Source organism: Caloenas nicobarica, chromosome 4, assembly GCF_036013445.1.
Source record: "Caloenas nicobarica isolate bCalNic1 chromosome 4, bCalNic1.hap1, whole genome shotgun sequence".
Taxonomy (NCBI): domain Eukaryota; kingdom Metazoa; phylum Chordata; class Aves; order Columbiformes; family Columbidae; genus Caloenas; species Caloenas nicobarica.
The window spans coordinates 23607348-23631682 of NC_088248.1; the positions used below are offsets into that span (position 1 = coordinate 23607348).

At 36.0% G+C, this 24335-nt stretch overlaps 1 protein-coding gene across 4 annotated transcripts in view; it reads right to left on the minus strand.

The window, feature by feature from the left end:
- LRBA (LPS responsive beige-like anchor protein) overlaps positions 1-24335 on the minus strand; it is a 412983-nt gene that overhangs the window by 262248 nt on the left and 126400 nt on the right. For all 4 annotated transcript variants that reach the window (XM_065634945.1, XM_065634947.1, XM_065634944.1 and 1 more), the window contains 2 exons: positions 21176-21240; positions 9113-9221 (listed from right to left, as the gene is read on the minus strand). In XM_065634945.1, the coding sequence (XP_065491017.1) occupies positions 9113-9221; positions 21176-21240 (174 nt within the window). The remainder of the gene's footprint in view (positions 1-9112; positions 9222-21175; positions 21241-24335) is intronic.

Here is a 24335-nt window from a genome sequence, read left to right on the forward strand (position 1 = left end):
TGCTCTTGAATCTCAGTAAACTATTAATCTGTGAAACAAAAGAACAACATTATTAATGTAGATTAATTCAAAAAGGCATGGAATTTCCAAGTGGGCTGTGCTAACATCCTAAATTATTTCAGATGTTGAATGCTCTAAACAAAGTTCAAGTCATTCAAGTTTACTGCCAAATCATTTCCTATTCCAGAAACCTGGCAGAACCTGTGGCTCTATAATGACATAATAACTAAGAGAGGTTCATCTGAGTATTTGAGCAATTTCCACAAGTCAGTGTTTGCAAAGATTTATCTATGGTAAGGGGAACTTAAGTACATAAATCTTGCACATACTAATATCAGACCAGACATTTATATTTCTGTACTTGTTTTCCTAACACATGACCACTTAGAAGTAATTCATTAAGTCATTTCTGTGGAAGAGATATTCCACAATACAGATTATTATATTTTACTCACGTCTTACTGTGTATAATTTTACTTTAAGAGTTATTCTTTCAAAGAAGTAAGAAGTTTGAGGTTGACCTTCATTACTTAGAATTGGTAATTAAAAAGAAAAAAGAACAAACAGAAACCAATTCTAATAAATCACTGTTTCGACATTACATTTATTATGAGTCTTGTAAGCATGCACTAATTGTTATTCTGGATTTTGTGTGGTACTTAGCTAGCTAGCAAGCTAAATAATAAAAACAAACAAAAAATAACAACCCCCTCCACCCTGTCAGTATTATGATTATGGATTTCACACCAAAAAAAGAAGTAAGATGCACTGCCACAGCAAAAGATAAGTTCAAAAGTAATGCCTGTTCCCAATCTCGCAGAAGCAGCATACAGCACTGCTCTCTCTTCTTCTAATTACCCCATTTTCTTCATGCCTATGCTGTTTCAATTCAGACATTAAAGTAGTAGTGTAAAATCATAAAACATAAGTGGTTACAGGAACTGAGTCTTTGCCTCCTTCTGGCAGAGGCTTTTGTTAGGTTTTCAGGGTCTACAAACGCTAAAATAACAAAAATTCCAGAGCACGTTCTGCTGAGACTTCCAGAGCCATGGAGAGTAGATCAATTAAGCTCATTGATAATCTCTAGTGAAAATAATCAGCTGCAACAGTACTTACAAGTTTTAAAACAAAGGAAAGGTTATCATTCACAGGAAGTGAAAAATAAATAGATGTGTTAAATATGTAAAAGAAGAGAAAAGAGGCCATTAAAAGTTAAAATGTCATACAGCTAATATTGTAAAACACTATGCAGAAAAGGCTCATATCTTCATGACATGGATTTTTTTCCAAATTATACTGAATATGTAAATGAAACCTAGCATAGATTATAAAACGTGGAAGAGTTGACAAGATACTGCTAAACACCAAGCATTAATTATAAAGCAATAAACTTCATTAGCATCAGAAAAACAAGAATAGGTAATTTTTATATGAAAGAGCTATGGCTATGATTCTATTTCATTTCCATATTCAATAGGATTTGAAAAGCCCAATAATGTTGAGACTTACTAGATTTAATTCTTCTCTTTTTAACAAGAGCAAATGCAATATATGCAACATTATTTAAATAATTGCTTCCATCTACTCTTCTTTTGCTTCCATACACTTTCTACTATTTGTTTAATTATTCTTTCAAAACATCAAGCAAAACACAAATTACTTCGCAATTTCTATAAAAACTGAGCAGCCTGTTAGATTAAGTGCCAACATAAGAAAGAACCATAGCGGTTTCCTCTTGCTTAGCTGCATATGTAACTTGCATTCATTTTAAGCAATAAAATCCTATGATTCAGTTTAATTTTCCATAGAAATTTAGCAATCTCTCTTCACATAGTTTGTCTCATAATTTGCCAAAAGCATTATCCAAAAATGGTAATGAAGATAACATCACTTCTTGCTTCATCAGAAAAGTCAAAGAAAGTAGTTGTAAAATGAATTTTCTTTCAAGCTGCTTCAGAAACAATATTATATCTTTTGATAGCTCTTAGTCATATATCTGTAATGTATTTTGATGTAAAACTGAGATACAACAAAAAAGATGTGTCAGCATTCCAGTCCAAGTTTTCATTCCTTCTCCTCCCATTGCTTATTAAAGCATAATGAAAGAGAAACCACAATTCTTCACTCCTTTCATAATCAGGCAATACTTTATCCCAACACTCCCAGAGCACCAGGAAAACGTTACAATGTTCAAGTGGAAGAAAATGAACTTCTCATTCCAGTATCCTTTGACTCACATGACACAATGAATCCTAAAAATTGCCACCTCAGGAATATGAGAAATTTAATTTTGCACTTTGGGACTTGTCAACATACTGCAGCAGAACAAAACTGGATAATCCTCCAACAGAAAAAAAAATTCTTCCATGCTGAGCATTCTGTTGAGTTTATAACACCTCAAGAAAATGTATTTAGAAATCAAAATCAATATTTGTCTTCCTTCTACCGACAGATGGTGCTATGAAGCCTAACCTACACAATGCAAAGAGCAGCATTTATTCAAAAATCTAAATCTGAGAGAGTTAAGCCCATTCACAACAAAATGAGTAAAGCCTTATTTTTCTGTGAGGGTACATCTAACTTGCTTTGTGTTGCCACATCACACTTTCGCTATCTTATGGACTATAACTTCTGGTTACATTACCACAGGATGCTTACAACTTGTGCTATCCATTATCTTCATGCGTTGCTGATAACTCACACTACTAGACTAGACTAGACTACTAGCCCATTGAAAGCATTCAAAAATCTTTTGTTGTAATAAATAAGTTACTTGCTATTAAGTGTGTTGAATGATACTTCATATAAAAGGATGTTGTAAGAGCCACAGAAAGGTTATTCGATGCACAAGATCTGTAACAAAGCAATGTTTATTAAAAACACTGGAAAATTATATGGAGAATCAGGATTCAGTCCAGGATTAAAACATAACTTTATTTTCTGCAGAATCTGTTTGTTACATACAGAAGTAACATTCAGCTACAGAAACTACGAAGACACCAAATACCTCTTCATAATATTTTCAAGGGCTCTCAAACATTCTCTTTGACTTATGGGTATTCTGCCACAATTGATTTGCAGTACTTTTTATTTACTTCCTCTGATACAAATAACATCTTCTAACATTTAATGCTTTGTACACTAAAGGAGAAAAGGTGCAGAATACACAAGATTATCAATCAATGGAATGACTGAATTTTGTTTTCTGCCAAGGGAACAAAAAGCAAATAGCGAGATGTAATCCAAGTCACTATTGGAATGCTTGCCCAGCCTTGCATCTTACCTCTGTCAAGGCAATACCTGTATTAACATTAAGATTCGTTACTCAGCACAAGCCATGAAGTAACACATTCAGTGTATTACACACAGCCTATAAATTGATACTGAATAAGAATTAAAACTGTGAGAAAGTCTAAGCCTTATGCATGACAAAACATAACTGAACAGAAAAGGGCAACAAATTTTGCAGCAGCTGGAAATGCTGGATTTAATTATTGAAGAGAAATCATGCAGAGAAGTTAGCTGCCTAGCATGATTTATAACAAATGCAAAGGGAAAGTCATGTGAAATTCTCAGGTAATCAACAGAAATGGCCAATCACAAGGCTGCTAGCACTTTATATTTCTATGGATGACAAGCATTTGAAAAAATAAGACCAAAAATTGAAAGGAATTATATCAATCTTCTAAAAAAGACACTTTGAAGAGGCAGGTTAGTTTGTAAATTATGGAATTAGTAACTTGGTACTGAAAAAATTACCAAAGTGTCTGTGTTCCTCACAGATTCAGAATGAAGAATCCTTGTCCATCCATTCTAGAAAGTTCTCAGAAAATTGTATTGCACTGTCCATTGCTCCTCTACACACACACGATTTGCAGCCTTATGAATAGTTCTGTATAGTAACTTTTCCCCTATTTTCCTATTCCTTCACGTGAATCTTCCAGGCAAAACAAAACAAAAAACCACAAACAAAGAAAACCCAAACAAACAACAAAACACACAAAAAAACCTCCACACACCAACACGTTTCTGGAAGGATATTCATCAAAAATACTTCACGCAAGCACTGACATATGGTATCATAGATTTTGGTCAAAGTCCAGTGGTGCCATCCAATAGTAAACTAAACCTTCACTAGAAAGCTGAAAAGCTGCGATGCTCGAACACTCCAGGCCTAAAACACTTGCAAGCTTACATATTTAGAATTCTATAAATATGTATATTCACACACAAATACATGAAGAGGTTTATATAAGACAGGATGCATATCCAAGGCAATGGGCATTCCTGCCATGAATTATAAAATAACATTGGAGTACAAAATTCCCTCCCTCTCCTCAAACCAAATCCAATTATTCTCATAGGCCATACTTCGCAGCAGTTCGGACACATAATCTAAGAATCACCACAGTTTTCAAGGCAATTTCTAGACAGCAGTCTAGGTGGTAGCATGAAACTAGTTGGAATTCAGGCATAAAGAGGTTCCTCTTCAGTAACCTCTCAGGGCAAGATTTTGAAAAATGCCTAAGAGGGCTGTGCACATAAATCCCACAAACACTGGGCAAAATTTAAGGCTATAAGGGTTATACGTTATGTTAGGTATGTTCACACTTCCACATTCACTGTCAAAATGTGTGCTTCCCTGTTACCTCACTAGCGAAATGAGTGGAACTTCATCATGTGTCTTTGAGGCTCAATCACATTGCAAAATGGGTAAGTATGTCTTGGGTTTCCCTGTGACCTCCCTACGTCTACATTCATAGATGTTAACTGCTTATAGAGGTAGCAGTGAGAACACGGGTGAAGAAAGGATCAGAAAAAAAAATGAAATAAAAAGGCTGACCTTTGACTGTATTCAACCATAGAAAAACCTCTTACAACCAATCCTTCAACTCCCAAACCAATTTTTTCCTGTCTTTTTTACAATGCCAGTTTAGGAGACAGACAACATAACAGGTTTGCTCATAATTTCTTACATTACTTATATTGTCTCCTATTAAAAAAAAAAAAAGTAGTGGCCAGGCACCAAAGAGGAAGACTTTTTGGGTTCATCCAGGCTGCTGAGTTGTAAGGCAGAGCCCTCCAGAAAGGATGGGAAATTGCATCTTCTGTGAGGGAAGTCAAGCACCTCCAGTTTACAGTAGTTTATGTTCTTTTGGTCATCCTACTGTATGGAAAGGGTATAGACCCTTCCCTCTCAGTGTTCTGACCAACACAGGGTCCCACCAGGTGGACACATAACAAAGACAGACCTTACACATCAAAGAGAATACATGCCAGATTTGCTGCTGCTTCTCTGTCTCCTCCTGGCTGTGAAAGAATTGCTAGGTGGACATTTCTCAATTCATTTCTGAAAGGAAAACATCTGTCCTCTACTTGCAATGAATTAAGAACCAAATAGGAGTGGTACTTTCCCCTCTAGACCCTGTGCATCTTTTAAAATGTCACGTGAGATATTTTCTTGCACTTGCTCAGCAGTGTCTCTCCTTGTATTACCTATTTGTCTAGGTTTTTCCTTCCTTCCATAATGACCATCCTTACCCCATTTATAACTAAAGGCTATACAGTAACATATAAGTACAGAACTTCGTTACAAAGCTTGTCTAAATTTCCCTTCACTTTCCCCTGCCTCTGTGCACCCCAAATACCCAACTTCAGTTTTACATGATGACAGATACTTTGCCCTTTATTTTAAAACTGTCCTTGCCTTTAAAAAGTGAAAAGAATGTTCTACAGAAAGTTTTCATAGGACTAGGTTGCATTAGCGCCATGGTGCAAACCTGTCCCAAACCTGACATACATATTGCAAGGCTCATCTCTGTCATGATTTTTAGAAATGGGAGAATGAAAAACAGGTAGCAGTAAACATACTACAGATCTTTAAAAAGAAATCTGGGGGTTGGATTTTTGCTGACCCAGTGTTATAATGGAATATTTCATACGTGATCTGAAACACCAGAAATGCAAGTTTGAATTTCTCCTCTGTCTCTGGATCTTTATCTGTCACTCAACCAGCCCCATCTCTCTTCTCTCCATAGCTCAGGTGGGAAAGTTTCTGATCTGAACCATGCATGCTCCACTCAACCATTTTTTAAAACAGTTGCAGCTTTTCAACTAGTAATTACTACAACCACAAAATGCTTTTAAATGTGATCAAACTCCTGTTCGCACATACCATTCTTCACAGCTAAATGTCACAGGATCCTGTTATTTTCCAAGAAATTGTTTAATTTTTTTGTTGTACACAGGATCTGCTCATTTTCTTCACCTATCACAGCAGGGAAATCCCTCATCTTAGGACATTATAGGTGCAGAATATTTATATTAAATTGAAAAAAGGAAGTGGAAAAAAATCATGGCAGAAAAATCGCATCATCTTAAAGACATCACCTGTTGTTAGGCAAGCCTCTGAGCCACAGACCTCTATATGATGACAGTACTTAGGAAAGTGTAGTCTATCTGCTTCCTTGCTCTTTTCTAGACACATGCCATGGCAGATGGGACATTGGATTTAATGGGTTGACCAAGAAGAATCTCTCATGACTGGAAGAATAGGATCTTCATTCCAACAGGAACTCATTTCTCAAGAATAGATGGAAGACGAAAGAGCGAATCAAGGAAACAGGCGCATCCAAGTGACCAAAACACACCAGTCAGGCTAGCCAGAACGATCTTTAGCTTAGGGATCATCATCTGCTACTCTGCTTCCTTACAGGTCCTCAAGTCAGAGAAATGAACCAGATCAAAGGCTCTATCAATTGTTTGGAAAGTGCTTTTTCTCTTGTTGGTGAGTCCTTCCTGTCACATGCCTGTGTGTCATGACATGAGTGTGAGGACCAAACCACAGGCATCAACACCCACACCCTTTCATACAATGGGAACACACGTACCAATTGCAATACACTGCATGTCAGCAGCCCCACACAGCACAGATCTGTTCCCATATAAGTGCTGGAATGGCTCCAGTCTAGTCAAGTGACAGATCCATTTCTGGGCACATGACAGAAGAATGGCAAGTTTTCTATAGCTCTGAGCACCACTTTAAAAGGCTACAAGGAACACCATCGCTAAAAATACCATTTTGCTAAACCAAGTCAAGCACATTTGACAGGACATGTAAAAAACAGACCAATTATACCACGGATGGATGTAACATGGTACACAGGAATTTCAGATTGTCGATGTGATGCCTGCAGATTCAAATGAATGTGACCAACAGTTCCTCCTTCCACAAAGGAAAACAACACTGACTGAAGTCTGCCACAGACATCAGTAACACTAACTTCATGAGACACCAGCTTTGTTATTTAAGCTTTTGGTAGAACCCAACAGTTGTGTATCCTCAGACCTGTAGAAGTGCTGCTAGATGTAAGTTTTTCCAACACGGTAACAAAACTGAACTTGATAAACAGACTGCTGCTGTTAGTACACTAGTTTCTGTTTAAAGTTCAACCTGGGGAGTTCAGCCCCTTGAGCCATCGTACTGACACAGCACAGATTCAAACCAGCATCAACTTAAAAACATATCAGCAAACTCTTATCCTATGGATTTGCCACAGAAAAACTCAGAGCTATATTAAAAAATGTAAGTTGATGCTTCGTATAAATTTCTTCCAGATATCATAAAAAGGTGTCTTGAGACTGAAATAAGGCTAACAGTGAAGTTGTCACTGAACAACTGTATTCATTGATAGCCCCATATTTACATGACAGAACCATTTACTTCACTCAGATTTCCCACATACGTGCACACCTTTGTGAATAGTTTGCATCTGAAGAAAAAGTGGTCTGTTCATCTAATCGATAATGCCATGTCATGCACGGAGCTTCTGCATAAATCCCAAGCAAAAGATGTCAAGCATGTCCCACTCCAATGATTATCAGGCAACGAAGTAAAAAGATGCACTTTTCATCTCCACAGGACTGTCGCCAAACCCTTGATGTAATAAATGAAACACGCCTGCTATTTCACCATTGCAAAATGGTACTGTAGATATCTTACAACATCTCTGTTTGCAGGAGGGGGTAACTAGCTCTAGATGAAGTGCAGATATGTTATTAAACAATGCACAGCTTGAATCCTGGGGCCAACACAGATGACCTTTAGAACATAAGCACTGTCTAACACAAATATGCTTTCATCTTTGGGGAGTATTTTTTCCAAGTAAAGATTTAAGAGAATAATAGTTTAGAAATACGTTAAACACAAATGTGCCTTCCATCTCTTAATGCTTCATTTTAAAAACAAAGCCACAAGTAGTATCATATGTCAGAAGACAGGCTAAGTACTCCTTAAGCAGAATATTAGTGAATTTAGTGAAATATAGCTTTGTTTTCATTTAAACAATCCAATAATTAAAGCACAGAGAAAGGAGATACATGGTGTAACTGAGATCCAAAATTGGAGGTATGGCTAAAGTGATTCAGAAAAAAAGGCTTCTATTTTTGTTACAAGTCTATGAAAACAAAGACCATTATTGCACTTTAGAATCCCTTAAGTGGGATGAAAATACAAAAACAAAACAAAACCACACTGGGAAATGTAAAACATAAGGAAAATGGGTTTAAAGATGGATTAGGTGAAATAGCAAATGATACAAAGAGAAAAAGAGTAATTTCTTGTTTTGCACTTAACAGGCTATTATCATTTATCTTCAGTATGTTGGTTGTTGGTTTTGTTTGTTTGTTTGTTTTTCTGTTTGTGGGTTTTGGTTGTTTTCTTTTTTTTTTTTTTCCAAGTTATATCTTGACTGTAATGCTAAGCAGCTTTAACACATACAGTGATATTTGCTTTACAGAAAAGAGCAGCACTGGTATGATAAAATTTTTTCCCCTCACAAACTACAGTCTGCAGATTCCGACAAGTTCTGAGCTGCTTTGCATAGCTTGTTTTTCCATCAAAATTAGTAGCAAACTACCAAAACACCCTACAACTGCAAGGCAGCACCTTTCAGGATGGAACCTCCTGTGCCTGAAAAGCCCATACCAGGCATTGGAATCCTCAAACACAATGAGATTGTTATGTTTTGATGTTTTTGTGTGTGTGGTTTTGTTTGTTTGGGGTTTTTTTGTTTTGTCATCGTTTGAGTTTTTTTAATATTTAATTTCTTACCTCAAAATCAGCATGGCGGTTAATATCTTCTGCTCTTTGTCTGCTCAAGATAAATTCTGCTTCATTAGCCACTCTTACCAAATGGTCCTTCATGGTTTGACTCAGTAACCTGAGGACAGAGAATATTTAAGAACTGCCTTAAGAGAATGAAATCCTAAAATAAAAATCTTTAAATACAGTACATACACAAATATTTTGAGCTCTGTTCCATAACTGACTTTATTGTGCTATGAAAATTGTATCAATAAGGTTGAGGGGTAATTTTCTGGCAACTAGTAAAATTGTATTTTCAATAGTAAACCAGACTAATATTAAACAAAATGTAAACACTCTAGACAGTCATTTGTTTTACCTGAAATATAGATATGTAAGAAAACCTTTCACATACACACGTTAAAGAAAAGTAAGCAGTTTATGCATATAAACATCCACAGTGAAAGCCTTAATGTAACTGATGTAAAGTCTAAATAAAAAACTGAATTGCTCTGCAGCATAGGTTTTTCCCCTCCAAATATAAAATTGGAATTTCATGGTAAGTATACATTTAAGTAATATTTTCAGGATTATAAAACATCCTCAGTCTCACAAATGAAATGCTAAGATATACATTGTTCCAGGTTATGTTCAGAATAAAGCTGTAATTCAATCCGAGATTTCTGAGGTCTTCATAAACCCTGAGTTTATGAATGGTAGCAGAGCTGACAGATTGAATTATAACCCAATTATTCTGTGAGTTCACATATTCTTACTAAAAACATCTCTTTTTTAATTAGTTACATTGGGATTCATAAAGTTAAAACTAGCTATACAGGAGCCACACTGTTACAGAAGGTGCATATTTCTGTAGGGTCACTCAAAGATACACCAGACAAATCCATTACATGCTCTACCAGTTAGTTTTTAAAAACATCAGTTAATAAAGCTGCTTTTTAAAAGGTTAAAAATAAAAAATATTTTCAGTTGCTAATGTAGAAAATTTTAGCCGAACATAAAATCACTTGCTTGCTTTGTACATATAAGCTAAAGTACATTTTAAAAAGTTCACAGAGTCTACCAAGATTCATTCTTTACAAACAAAAAAATTATTATGCAGGATGCCTTCTAATGTATACAATGTTAATTTTATCCCCTAGAACTTAAGTTATCTGAACTAAGGCTCCACCTGTCTCTATCTGTACGTTTGGTAGTACGATCATCAATGCTCTGTTGTCTCTTTTTCCTACGCTATTCCCAATTCCAGACTTGCAGGAGGCTTGCAGGTCACGAGCCTGCTCTGATGCAAAGAAATCCAGAGGCAGAACAACACCTGAAGCACTGTGTTCATTGCTTCCCACACTACATGACCAAGAAAACTGCAGCACAAGCGCTAAATGCGACTACGGGATCGTGAACCAGTTACATCAGTGGATTACTGTCTCTCCATGGACAAAGTCTTGAAAAAAAATAAATAAGCACAATTCATTCTTTGAAGCACGCCTTCACCTTCTGTTTGAGAAAGCTTGTACAGAAGCCACTGTTTTAGAACCACGCTTTATTTATTTTCATTTTTAGTCACTTGTAGAATGAAGGTACCTGTTGATCAAACACACACACAATTTGGGCAATTTATCTGCAGGCATTAGTGACAAACTTTTGCTCTGAAAAACTTGCAGAACCAAAATTGCTGCAGTTATGCAACTTCAATTTTATAATATTTCATGGCTTCAAAAAAATTCAGAACATAAACTAAGAAGGCATTGTTCATCCATTGAAAAAGAAGAAATGCTAAACCTCTGCCTCTAGTAATTTGCAATAATATTCAGCTAAAGATAAATCCCTACTAATAGACCAGCAACAAGAAACTTTGTGTAACCCATTTCATAGTCTGAGCAGATTCCAAGCATCTGATTCCACTCTTTCTCCAAGATCCCAGCAGCACATTCAAATCTGTCACATAAGCATTTAAATAAACATTTTTTATTAAACTGTCTAAAAATATGGGGATCATAAATACTCCTGTATTACAATATCATGTATTGCAATTTACACCTCAGTTGGACAGTATCCCATTATCTTCACTGATGTTGTCAATACCAGTACCTTCTGCAAACCTGATTGAACTTTGAAAAATACTAGTTTTCCTCTGAAAGACCTGCTTCTAATCCAATACTAGTTATCCTTTAAAAGCCTCTCTTTAATCTGCTCAAGAAAACACCCTATATAATAATTGTTTTAACGATTTACAACATGGATTTTCCTTCTTATCTGCTAAATGTAACAAGTAAGCAGCCCACTATGTGACTGACTGTACACTGGCACTTACTATGCATTTGCAGAGATGATGGACGTGTTCCAAACAAAGCAAAGTACTAAATTCCCTCACATAGGAACAACATTCTCAACAGAGGCTAGAAGTGTACCTAGTAAAAACAAATAGCTTTTCAGCATCAGAAAGAGCTCAGTCTCCTACAGATCAGTTGTTACTTTTGTTACCCCCAACTCTCCTGACTAATCCCACACACTTTCCTCATTTTCTCTATGATATTCCATACAGGACTAGGCCAGCTACATAAAACTCAGGTACGATTTTGCACATAAACTTGTCATTTTGGCAACCAAAAACTTCTTAAAGATGACAGCTAAGGAACTGTCCAAGCTTAGTACAAGCACCTACTGGTAACTTCAAGCTGTTCTCAGAAAAAGGTAAAAGCTTCATATTATTATGTATCAATTATTATACAATTGCTTCACTTCTTGCAAACTGCCAAATTCAGCAACTAAAGGTCTTCAGGAGGTGAAGATAAAAATTTACTAATACAAATGAAGCCTATATTAAATAATTTACTAGTTTATACCATATGACAGCTGGGTTCATTATTTACAATCAAGAACTTAAAGTTTCAATCTTCCTTTTCAGTCTTTTCAAACACTGTATATGCTTAGGTTAACTTTCTTCTAATAAACAATTCAAGTTGGTTCATTATCTAGGCCAGTCTGGATTTTCTCTGTGAGAACAGTATCCACATACACAGCATGCCGCCCATTTCTATTTTGAATTTACCCCAAAGCATCAAACTTAGCAAACTAAATATTTATCTATACATAAATTTAATGATGGCATGATATAACAGAGGAGTCTATAGCCATCATCGAAAATCAAATGCAACTACGAGCTCTCAGCACACACCTTTGCTTATATGTCTAAATTTAAGTTTTAGTCATCTACCTCTAGCCTAATTTCAGGAATCTTGGCAGCTGCTACTTTTCCATTTGAGGCAAACAAAATATTGAACAGAAATTTGTTAAGTGTAGCTCGCTGCGTGCATGAGGAACAACTGTTTCCAGCTGAGTAGACCACTGCTGAGGCAAGGACAAGAATCTGACTCTTGCAAAAGTATTAGTTCAACTCCACGCTACATAGAACACATTTTGTACATATGCGAGTGGCTATAAACTGTATCAACTAGATCGGGTAACTTTATTTATGATAGATAAATGCTTTCTCCTAAAAAAAAAAAAAAGCCAAACAAAAAAACAGTTTAGAAAAATCTGATTTTCCTCACTAAGACAGTAAGTACATTTCCTGTATTTACAGGATCATAATGGTCCTTTCTGGTACCTAGTCTGGACTCCAACACAGAAGTGATCATGCATGTTTTCCTCAAAATAAGTTAATTTCTCCATCAAGTCTGTATCTTCTGCTTGAACTACAGCATAGCTTTCAGAAAGATGCCCCATTGTTTTTTTTAAGATATTTTACACCATGCTCCCCTAAAAACAAATTTTACAATAAAGTAGTTGCTGTCAATTAAAAAAAATTAAGCCAACACAATATTTCTTTTCTGCTTTTATCCTATTTTTTATTCCAGCAACTAGATCGCATTAGTTCTTTTTCTGTTAAATAAGAAGTCTGTTCAAAATCTCTCTCTATACTTTTTTGTTCCCCACAGAAAAATGGCAGTTTTTCATTTATTTGGTGAAGGTAACACATTCAAGCCAAAACAAAAATCTAAGTCTAATCATGTTCTCTTGTCTGTGCTTCATAATCTCTGTATGCAGACCCATATGCCTCATACTAGAAACTCACATATCTGTTTATTTTTTTCTCTGTTATTAAACACCATAATGCTGTTGAGTGTGATGATTTACACTCCTCCTTCCCTGATAGATTCCCTTTTGGTTTGGCTTTATTTATGACAGGTTATTGAATTAACATTTTTTCTGATCTTTAACATGGGAGGAGAGTGAACGGACATGGTCTGTAGTAATGAGACCGTAATACGTAAGGGGGTAAAGACTTTGGATACCAGGACTACTCTCCTGCGTGCAGCACACACTAGATTCAAGGTCTCAAACAGACTCTTCTTCCTGTGTATAAGCACTTTTTTTTTTCTGTGCTAAAATATTTAAAACCATGTGATTAACTTTGAAAAGATGAACAGCCTAGTAAAAACAAGCAATGGGACAGATCCCATGCTGGAAGTTAAATATATACTTGCATACTTTGCTAGGTCAGGAATGAAGTGCTAAGCCACTTAGAGATGGAGTTCCAGCCAAATACATGAGATATTCTCATCTAACAGTTTGGGTTGGAAGGAACCTTCAAAGGCCATCTAGTCCAATCTCCCAATTCAATCAGATCAGGCTGCTCAGAGCCCGATCCAATCTGACCTTGAATGTTTCCAGGGATGGGGCATCTACCACCTCCCTGGGCAACCTGTGCCAGTGTTTCAACACCATCATCATAAAAAAATTCTTCCTTATATCTACTCTAAATCTCCCCTCTTTTAGTTTGAAACCATTACCCCTTGCCATGTCACAACAGGCCCTACTAAACAGCCTGTCTCCATCTTTCTTACAAGCCCCCTTTAAGCACTGAAAGGCCACAATAAGGAGCCTTCTCTTCTCCAGGCTGGACAACCCCAGCTCTCTCAGCCTGTCCTCATAGCAGAAATGTTCCATCCCTCTGATCATTTTTGTGGTCCTCCTCTGGACCCACTACAACAGGTCCATGTCTTTTCTGTGCTGAGGACCCCAGAGCCGGACACAGTACTGCAGGTGGGGTCTTACCAGAGCAGAGGGGAAGAGTCATCTCCCTCAACCTGCTGGCCACGCTCCTTTTGATGCAGCCCAGGATGCTGTTTGTTTTCTGGGCTGCAAGCACACATTGCCGGCTCACATCCAGCTTTTCATCCATCAGTACCCCCAAATCCTTCTCCACAGGGCTGCTCTTCATCCCCCCCAGCCTGTATTGATACTGGGGGTTGCCCTCACACAGGTGCAGGACCTTGCAGAAAATCAGAAAATATTCTGATTTTTATTATTACACTAGAAAACTATGGGACACAAAGCAAGAAATCTTCTTACTCTGATTTCTGGCTGCTGAATGCTCAGATGATCAAGTAAAAAGTCAAGTTTCTTCTTACAACGAGCAAAAAGGAAAAGGTACAAGAGGGAAAAAAATGGAACAGAAAAATATGTGCAAATAAAATGAGAGATGGATAAATTTTGGGTTAGCATTACTGATGGAAAACAATTATCAATTTTAGTCAAAATATGGCAAAAGCTTTACAGGTGACATTTACAACAGCTGTTTAGGCATAAATCTCTCAATGTACTACACGGAGAGATTGTCTGTGTTCCAGAAGCTACCACAACAGAAAACTCTGAGACAGCCAAGAAAGGAGGATAAAGGTAAGCTTTCCTACTTGCACTCCTCATAAACCCAACATATAAGAGATCCTCTTACTTCAAAAGGAGATATGTTCTACAGGGATACACGCTGTCTTTTATGGGATCTGACTGCTCAATGTACTAAGTGTTGGAATTACTGCTGCAAGGAAGTTTTACAATCTGTTTGTGGAACACACAGATACACTATTCAATCATCAAAAAACACAGACCAGTCCATAAGGTCCTGAAGACTAAAGTTTTAACATATTTACCCCTTAAAATAGGAAAACAAACAAACAAAACAAACAACAAAAAACAAAACAAACAAATGAACATAAACAAAACAAACACCACACAAAAACCAGCACTCACCAAAATACTGTCTTGGACATGGGATAATATAAAACTTAACAGCACCCCAAAAGAACAGGGAGGGGGGACACAAACCAAGCCAACCTTTTCTGTCTAGGACAGCCACTTAAGACATGTCAGAGCCCAGTGAAAATTGATCTGAGGTTGTATTCATGGTAGCACTACACATTTTCTGAAAATTTTCTGTCAGATAACAATAGTACAATACACGTACATACACAGAGTGCAGTATAAATACCTTATTGTTACTCTTGCACTGATTTATTTTTTAAAAGCAGGTATTACTAAAAACATTCTACATTTAAAAAAATTAAGAATTCCCAGGCACTCAAAAGTGGTTTATGAGTTTGCTTTTTTATAGAACCAGCAAATCAATGACATATTCTCCCAAGCAAAACCTACCTTTGTCACTTACATACCCTCCAAAGTTACTGGCATCTCCACTAATAAAAACTTACATTAATTTTTAATCATTAATACATAGTTCTCCCCAAAAACCTTCTGCTTACTCATTAAATGCAGCAAAGCTCATATGTTTCCAGTTACACAGAAATGATGCAATTTAAATTCATGCACAGATGATCAAACAAAACTCAGTGAAATAAAAAAATGTTTTAAAAATGGTTGTGCGTGTCACACTGTACCGTAGCGCACACATGTACAAAAAAATAATGTAGTGTTAAGAACCCCACCTCAAGTCACTTATCTGTCTCTGAAACACATCCAGTCCACAATTTCTAATTTTCAACACATCTAAAATGTCATTTAAAGTCTAGCCTAATGATCTTCTGCAGCTCAAAGTCACACATTAACAAAACTGATTCTGCTACGAAATCAAAACAATAATATAAAACCTCAGGAAATGAATAATCAGGAATCCCTTTCACAAAACCTAGCAATTAAACAGAATAGGTTGCTAAAAATAAAAAGAAAATGTGGAACACACTTTTTTTTCTCTTACAAAACAAGACTAAGGTGCAGGTTCTGTGTTATCAGAATCTCAGGGCAAGGAAGCTGCAATAAGGGGAGCAGACGGGTAGTAATCAATTCTAGTTAGGACATGACTGCATTTATCATTTTTCTCTCCTGAGCCTTTTTTGGTCAATTATACACAAAGCATAAGTCTGTCAGTTATCATCCATTTTTTCATTAATAGCTGTATTTTTCTAACTATTTTCCATCACAGTAGTTGCTCCTATGGCAACATATTCTCTAACACTCATTCCTTGCGAGTGACCGCACTATTGCAAGCGAATGACAATTGAATGGGGCAGCCTACATCTGTCCCCTATTTTCTGTTAGGAAAGTGTGCAAGTAATTGGCCAACTAGTTCGATTGCCAACTATTTCAATATTAAAAAAATATTTGCATCTATGACCAGTCAAAAGTAATATATACAATTTAAGAGAAGGAACAGCAGGTGACATGTTGAAATTCTTAGTACAGTTCCTTCTGAAAGAAAAGCTACAGAAACACAGATGATTACAGCATTCCAGATTTTATACTACTAGACGTTATGTATTGGGAGAATAATAGCAGTTACATCTGGTTATTTCTGGAGTGGATTGGGGTTTTTTTTGGTTGGTTGATGGAATTTTTACTTGCTAAGGATATTGGGTTTGTGTGCTGTCTGCCTTCTTTCTTCTCCCAGTAATTTTGGAATTCATTGGATAATTCCAACAAATATTTTTAATAGAAGGCTGGAGTTTCTCAAAAAATATTAATTTTATACAAGTTATATATCCAACAGAGGACAAAAACCCTTGCAAGCATCCTTAAAAAAAAGGCGCTGTGTTCACTGCACTGAAAGCCATAACAGAAAATCCAGTATAGGAAGAGAATCCTCTAATATGGCAGGAGAATTTTGATTAGATTTAATTCCACATTAGACAACAGAAAATCTAGCAATGAGAAAAAGCTACAGAAAAACAAATGTCATTAGTTCTGCTTCTCCTGGATACACTTGTGAATCCTTAGATTTTGGTTTGTTTGTTTTGGTTAAGGACTCAAAAGAGGGAAGGCAAAGAGAAGGAAATTATACGTGAATTCTGCTAGTTTAATAAGGTTATTTTTCAACCAAACTTTATGTGACAGCTTTTTAAAGCACCTACTGTTAGAATATGCATTTACAGATGTATAACAATACACTTATAGAACACAGCACTTAATTCTTTGGATGACTAAGAAAACTCCACTTGAGAAAATTAAAACTAGGCATCTTCAAGAGTCTCTTCAACTGAAAATCTGAAAGAATAATTGCTGCAGCATGCTTAGGAGACTGATCCCTCAACCCCTGCCATGCCAAACCCATTATCACCCCAAAGGGGATAATAACTGTCATGCCTAGTCTCAAGCTCGAGTACGTTTGTTAGTGCACTGACGGATACAGAAAATAAGGTCTAGCATAAGAGATGTTTCACACTAAAGTGTGCTAATGAATCAAAGCGACAGGAGAAAGTTTTAACCTCCACAGACCAAAGGACTTGTTTGCCATCTAGTCAAGTTGAGGAAATTACAGTCTAACAAAAAAGAGATATTTCTATACCCAAGCAAGTAAAACAAAGCTTCCTTTTTTTCAGTTCAGAAATAATAGCTTGACCTACATAGTTTCAGGGTGAAAAAAAGGAATCTGTCTGGACATCTTGGAAGTCTCCAAAGGAGAGAACCAGCTATGAGTGGACCAAATCACAGCCAAAGCATGGTTCCGGTGAAGAAATTCGCTCATCAGTAAGTTCTTGGGCTGAGGCTCCAGAACACTGTCTCCCCAAAGAGAGGACCCAGAGGTGAAAGGCAAGCACAAAGACAGAAATCCAGACTGACAGAAGTTCAGCAGGCTAAGGAAAATGTGCAATCCATACTTCTGCTGCACAGATGGCTCAGGACATGGAGCAGAAGTGGGTGCAGGCACCTTTTTAACAAGGTTTCAAACAACGCAAACAGTGTTCCCAGACATTACAATTATACTGAACAATACTTATTCAATTTTATTAAAACCAGATTAATGTTCGATGTAGAAACATACTGAAATTGACATTTCTTTTTATGCACAGAAAGATGTTATTTTCTAATACCTGTTCCTTTAGCTTTCCACTGACATTCAGTACATTCCTGGTTTTCTACACAGTTTGTGGTCAGGTTTTGTTTTGGTTTACTATGTTTGTAACCTGGCCTTCAAAAGACTTCAGTTGTGCATTTCAATTTCAGGTAGGTTTACAGTTCTGTATCTTCACATACTAGTGTCCTATCTATATAGTTTTTTTCAGTTCAAGATCCAAAATTTCACTGGGCACAAATTAATTCTGCTACACATGTGCAGTGGATCTCACATATCTGGAAAGTCTGGGAGCAACGATATACATAAGACATTAGCTACTTGTGAACATGATGAAATTCAGACCAACGCATTCCAAGTCCAGCACATGGACTGTAGAGCTTATGAGTCCCAGAGGCAAACTTCCTGCACATATTTCTGTCCAGGGAATCCTAGCCAAAACATGGCAAGCCTAAATATAAAGCTTTCAACTGATGTGAGAGAGAGAGAGGTACATTCATACCTTTCACATAAAAGAAAAAAAAATACATTTGAAAGCAAGTATGAGAAGCAAGTTAGATCTCTTCTTCTTCTAGATCTCTTTCTCTCCCAGAAAGATTTTTCAGTTGTCTTATTTCCTGGTGAACAAAGCCAATAGAACACACTTCAAACTCAAATATCCTCTGGTATCGTTAGTCCAATTAGTAATGACTAAATAATTAGTAAAAAAAGTAGTAATAAACATTGGGAATACCCTCCTGGTTTACAAAGTTATAGGATGATGAAGACTTTCTCCGCCAAGGCAGCAGACAATAGCAATTCTATGATTCCACAAATTCTAGACATATTATTTAGTTATTAATTTTATTTTATTTATTCTAACACTCTGCTTGTCATGGTACACCATAGACATCCTTCCTTCCTTGCTGAAACCAGTTCTGTCTTTTGTACAACTACTTTGTCTTATTTTTATTGAGTACTTATAGAAACAATTCTTAAAAAATCAACTTTTATTGTATAATTATCAGTATCTTAAAATCAGTATCTTTCCACTATTTTCATTTTTAAGTTTTAATTAACGGATTTTAGCTTTTTTAGTTTTTAAGATTATAATGTTATGGCAAAAATACATAAACAAAACCCAAATTCAATAAAATGCAAGGCCTGAAATGTTTCAGTAGAAGTGTTAGCATATGCGCAAGAAAAATAATACGCAACCTCCACAAAGATAAGGAAAGAGTAGTTCTGGAATGTAGCAGTAGTTCATGTCATAGGAGGGACAATATTTTCATTTTAGTGAGTGCTGAAAAGCCGCAAAGTACCGCAATGACCAATTCAGCAATAACTTTTAAGGCTCCTATAAACAGCAATGAAAGAAAACGGAGATAGATAAAAGGAGCCATTTTTAAGAAATTAATCTCCTCTCCTCTTCCCTATAATGAAAGTTATGTTCCCACTTTTTTAAAAAAACCAGCTCTGCTACGAGTCAGAACCGAAATGAAGCAAGAGTTACTTAGATATTTTGTGCTAACCAAAACCACACTTTTCATTCTTCAAGGGATCATTTGTCCCTGAGACAAGCACTCTGCTGAGGCTAGACTGTAAGTTAGCGATGTTGTTTATGGAGGTGGGGGAGTGATTCCATCTGTCGGTGATGGGCACTGCAAGGTTTTTTTTAAAAGAAAATAGTAAATTCCAAACACTTTACTGATAGAATGCTCTCTGAAAGCTTGACCTGGACAAGCTGAATAACTACTGGGTAACTACTGCTTAAAACTCAGCCTCAGCAATGGAATTGTTCACGATAATCATCTTACGCAGATGAACCTTCCATCGTGGTTTATGTGTGTGGGGGATCTCTACGTTATCTATGCTAATAAAACATTAATCAAGGGCCAAATTTATAGCAGGCACTTTATAAGTAAGGTCAAGACAGGTCAGCCTCACATAATAGGAAACAACTACAGGCTAGATCTTAACACTGTAACTGAACACCCTTGTTACTTTACCTTGGCCCTTGGGATCAAGACTAGTAGCAAAACATTTTTTCTGCCTCAGAATGGTGTTTCCCTCACCATAAACTGAAATGCTACCATTAAAATGGTCATTATTTTTACATATCTTGAGAACATCTACACACTTTAAAAGAAAAATCTCAAACAGCCATTTCCCCTATTCCTACAATGATAAAAATATATTTATATAGCATTTTAATTTCTGTGACGAATGATTTTGGTTTTAATTCAGTAGCTGTCCTAGTCCTCTAAAATTTATGTTCTATTGGGATTCTTACTAGCTCAAGTTACTCACTAACAGAATTTAGGTTTAGAAAATGGCTTTTCTTATAATACTCCTTAGCTAATTAAGATATCTTAAAAAAAATCCTTTAGAAAAACTAAATATTGCTTTTAGTCTGCCTCAACAATCGATTCCTAATGAAGAAAATACTGATGGTTCTGAACAGCCACTACAAGTCAAAGGGCATGGCCTCTTCACCTGCTCTGCCGGTAATATACAAATATAGTTACGAACATTAAATCTAATTGATAATATTACTGGATTTTTTTGTATCTTAAAGGGACCCTCTTGCTTTCTATTTTATGAGGTAAGCAGGAAATAAATGAGCAAACTGGAACCTAATTTTTGAGACAGAGGCTTATCTTACAATTCCTAGCTATAATGTCTTCCAAATATCAATTCTCTTCTTTAAGAGATTAGCTGAATACAAATTACAGTTTCAACATTAACCAGTGCACAAGGACAGGAAGAAAGAAAATCCATGACACATTGAAAGTGAAATATTTAATGAAACTAAAGACCATTGTGATTCTGCAAAATATCACATTCAGTATTAGAACTAAACAGAAGTGTTAAAGAACGTGAAATTGTGCTTGTAAAACTCAAAGAAAATGGCACAAAAAGAGGAAGAAGATAAATTATTTTTAAAAAGTTTCAAGCTACACATCTTGAAGGCTAATGCAGAGATGCTATCAAATATTGTGACATACCTTCCTTCATTGACAAGCTCAATAAACGCAAGGCCAGCATTCTTTTGTATAGAGTTCTGCCACTCCTGGAAGAAAAAAAAATATATACATATATATTTATATAAAACTGGTAGTATAAAAAGCAAATTAAGAGAAAAACAAACAAGCAAAAAACTCACAAACATTTTCAGCTACAAAGTCATGCAGTTTCTTTTCAATTTTAGCAACTTACACCACCATCAGCAAAGATATATAGCATTAATTGTGTGCTAATAAAGAAGAAAATATTGACAGCATGAAGAAACAAAACACTAACATTTACTGAAAATCATATTCTGTGCAGGGGAGAAGAAAATACAAAAACATCCCACAAATGACTGCAACCTTTTCTTTTGCCATGTCAGACACTAATTCTGAACTTATTCTGGTTCACTGATGCTTTTTGCCTTGCTGAATCCTTGGTAATGCTAGAAATGCTCTTTCACATTAAGGTAAGGCTCATTTTTCTCTTATAGCTTAAAGTCTAGTTAACATATAAGCTGATAATAATCCTCACCTCAGCATCACATAGCCACCTCTACTCGAAAAATCTGCTAATGATCCAAATATTGCACCATTAAAACCCAGTACGTTTCAAATAAATTAATAGATTTTTAATGCTCTGTATTTTTAACACTCTAAAATTATGGTAATGGCAGACACCTGCACTGCACGTTTCTTACATCAAACCAGAAGCCTGAATTGCAGCAAAATTCTACACCTCAAACATGTAGGCGCAATTTTTGCCTGACCCCTAGAAGAGATGCACTCAAAGCAACCAACCCAGACGCCCCTATCACCAAGTCTTGCTTCCCCTGCTTCAAAGTTGAGGAGAAAGCAGAACTGGTCAACAAAAACACAAAGATGATTTTTAATCTCAGACTCAAAAGGGACAAGTTGACAGAGCTAAAAATTAGGGTAGTAAATGTCCGAACCTTATATTTTTGGGAAAATACAGAGAGAGGTACTTCAGTTTCATGTGCTTTTCCACATTAGCTTCCTTGATTTTTTTATTCTTTGTTGTATGAAATAATAATCCTAATGATTATTCACATCAATACTTGTAGCACTGTGGTTCTTTTCAAAAATCTCATGAAATCCAACACAGGCAAAAATTGCAAACCAGCAAATATCTCTTAAATAAATTTAAGATTTCTGAATGTAGGAGTTTTTAACACTCAAGTGTCAACAGAGTACATTTTTTGCTGCTCGGCGTTGCAGAATTATCTCCCAGTCAGTGACATGAAAGTTTGATGAGACATACACAAAGCCAATAGAACACTGTTGTTTTATTACAATATAAATCCCTCCTCGGCCATGTATAAAAAAACCAAACAAACACTAAACAAATGAACAAAAAACCAACAACCACCACCACCACAACCTCCATCCCACAAAAATAAAAACCAACACCAAACCACACACACAACACAACCAAACTCCCCAGAATTCAAATGCAGAGGGGTGATTATAACTCTGACCTCTGGCGCAACATATCCTTTTATCCTTTTTAAGTTGCAACAACATATTATAATTTTCAAGTAGTCAGAATTAAAAGTAGTATAATTGGAATTTGTGATGTATTATTCATCATGTATTATAAATGTATTTAATTACTTTTTATAGAACCATTTAATACACATTAATAGGCACACAATATTCTACATGCTAGCTAATTTCCATTTACAAATTATCACTTATGGGGGTTTTTGGGCTTTGGGATTCGTTTGGGGTTTTTTTGAGGCTACATCAAATAGCATCATTGGTCCTTATTGCTAGGTATATATCTTACTAATATTGCTCCCAAAATCCTTCCCCCAGTTCTCCCATATTGCCTCCTTATGGCCACCGTTACATGGCTTCAAGGTAGCCTGTCAGCTGTCTGCAAAAGCTTTAAGAAACATTTATTCGGATGAAAAAAAAATGCCTTTTAGCTGCTAATATTCTAAACAAAATTGCACATGCAACTAATCCTCATAAGAGTTTTTAAATGTAATTTCAAGTTCTAAATATTTAACTCCATATGATGATAATTAAAACCGTTATCTGTTAGCTTAAATGTGTGAAAACTCAAGAAAACCAAAATAATTTATTTTCATTAATGACATTGCCAATCTGTTGCTCTTCTCTTTAAGAGAAATCACTACAATACTTGAAAATTCAATTGGTGAAGATGGAGGTTGCCAAAAGTGAAAACGAAGTGTATTTATCATACTTTTCAGTATTTTTCTCGACATGAGACATCAAAGAAGGCGCTAGTCTAAACAATTTCATAAATCACAACTGAACACACCCTGAAGCTGATTTTAATAGTTGAAAGAAAAGACTAATCGTCATCATCTTTCATGATCCATTCAATACCTCCTCACAGTATATGCGCTCTCTCAAACAATTACACTCACTATGCACATTGCATTATATCAACATCTTAGTTATCCATCTCCCAAAGGTATTAGTGAAAAAACACGTTAAAAGCCTCAAACTCAACCACTAATGCAACTAAATAACTACAAAACACATTTCAGCACTTTCCTAAGGAAGGACTGTAAGGCAAGATCAACAAAGTCAATAATTTCATACCTGTTCTAAGCTGTACTTAATTGACCATCATTTCCTATGGCAATAAATGTTTAGTAACTGAGACAGGGAATCTACTTTTAATGCTCTTGGTCACTGTACACTCAATAATGAAGCAGGAAAAAAAAACCCTAGAAGCACTAAACACTATCACAAATATCTACAATGAAAAACAGCCATTACAAGGAGACAAATAAGAAGTCACATTTTATTCAAATACTACGCCTGATGTGGAAATTCCTTAGCTCATTATTGTTTCACCTACTTAATGGAATCCGTAAACACTTCCATAAGTACTCTAGATAAAATACTATATAGTACTATATCCTTTCCTGAAATGGTGCTTCAAGTCCCATCTGAATTATAATTCTGTATGGAATAACACATTACATCTCCTGTAGCTACAGCACAACTCTGCCATAAGCAAAATTATATCCCAGTCCTCTATAGCACTGATTTTACATCATCAACACATTTCATTAACACATTCTGAGTGCACAAGGATCATTAAATGAAAACACTAAACAGTACTGATTTTAAACCCCCTCCTTTCAGAAACTAATAA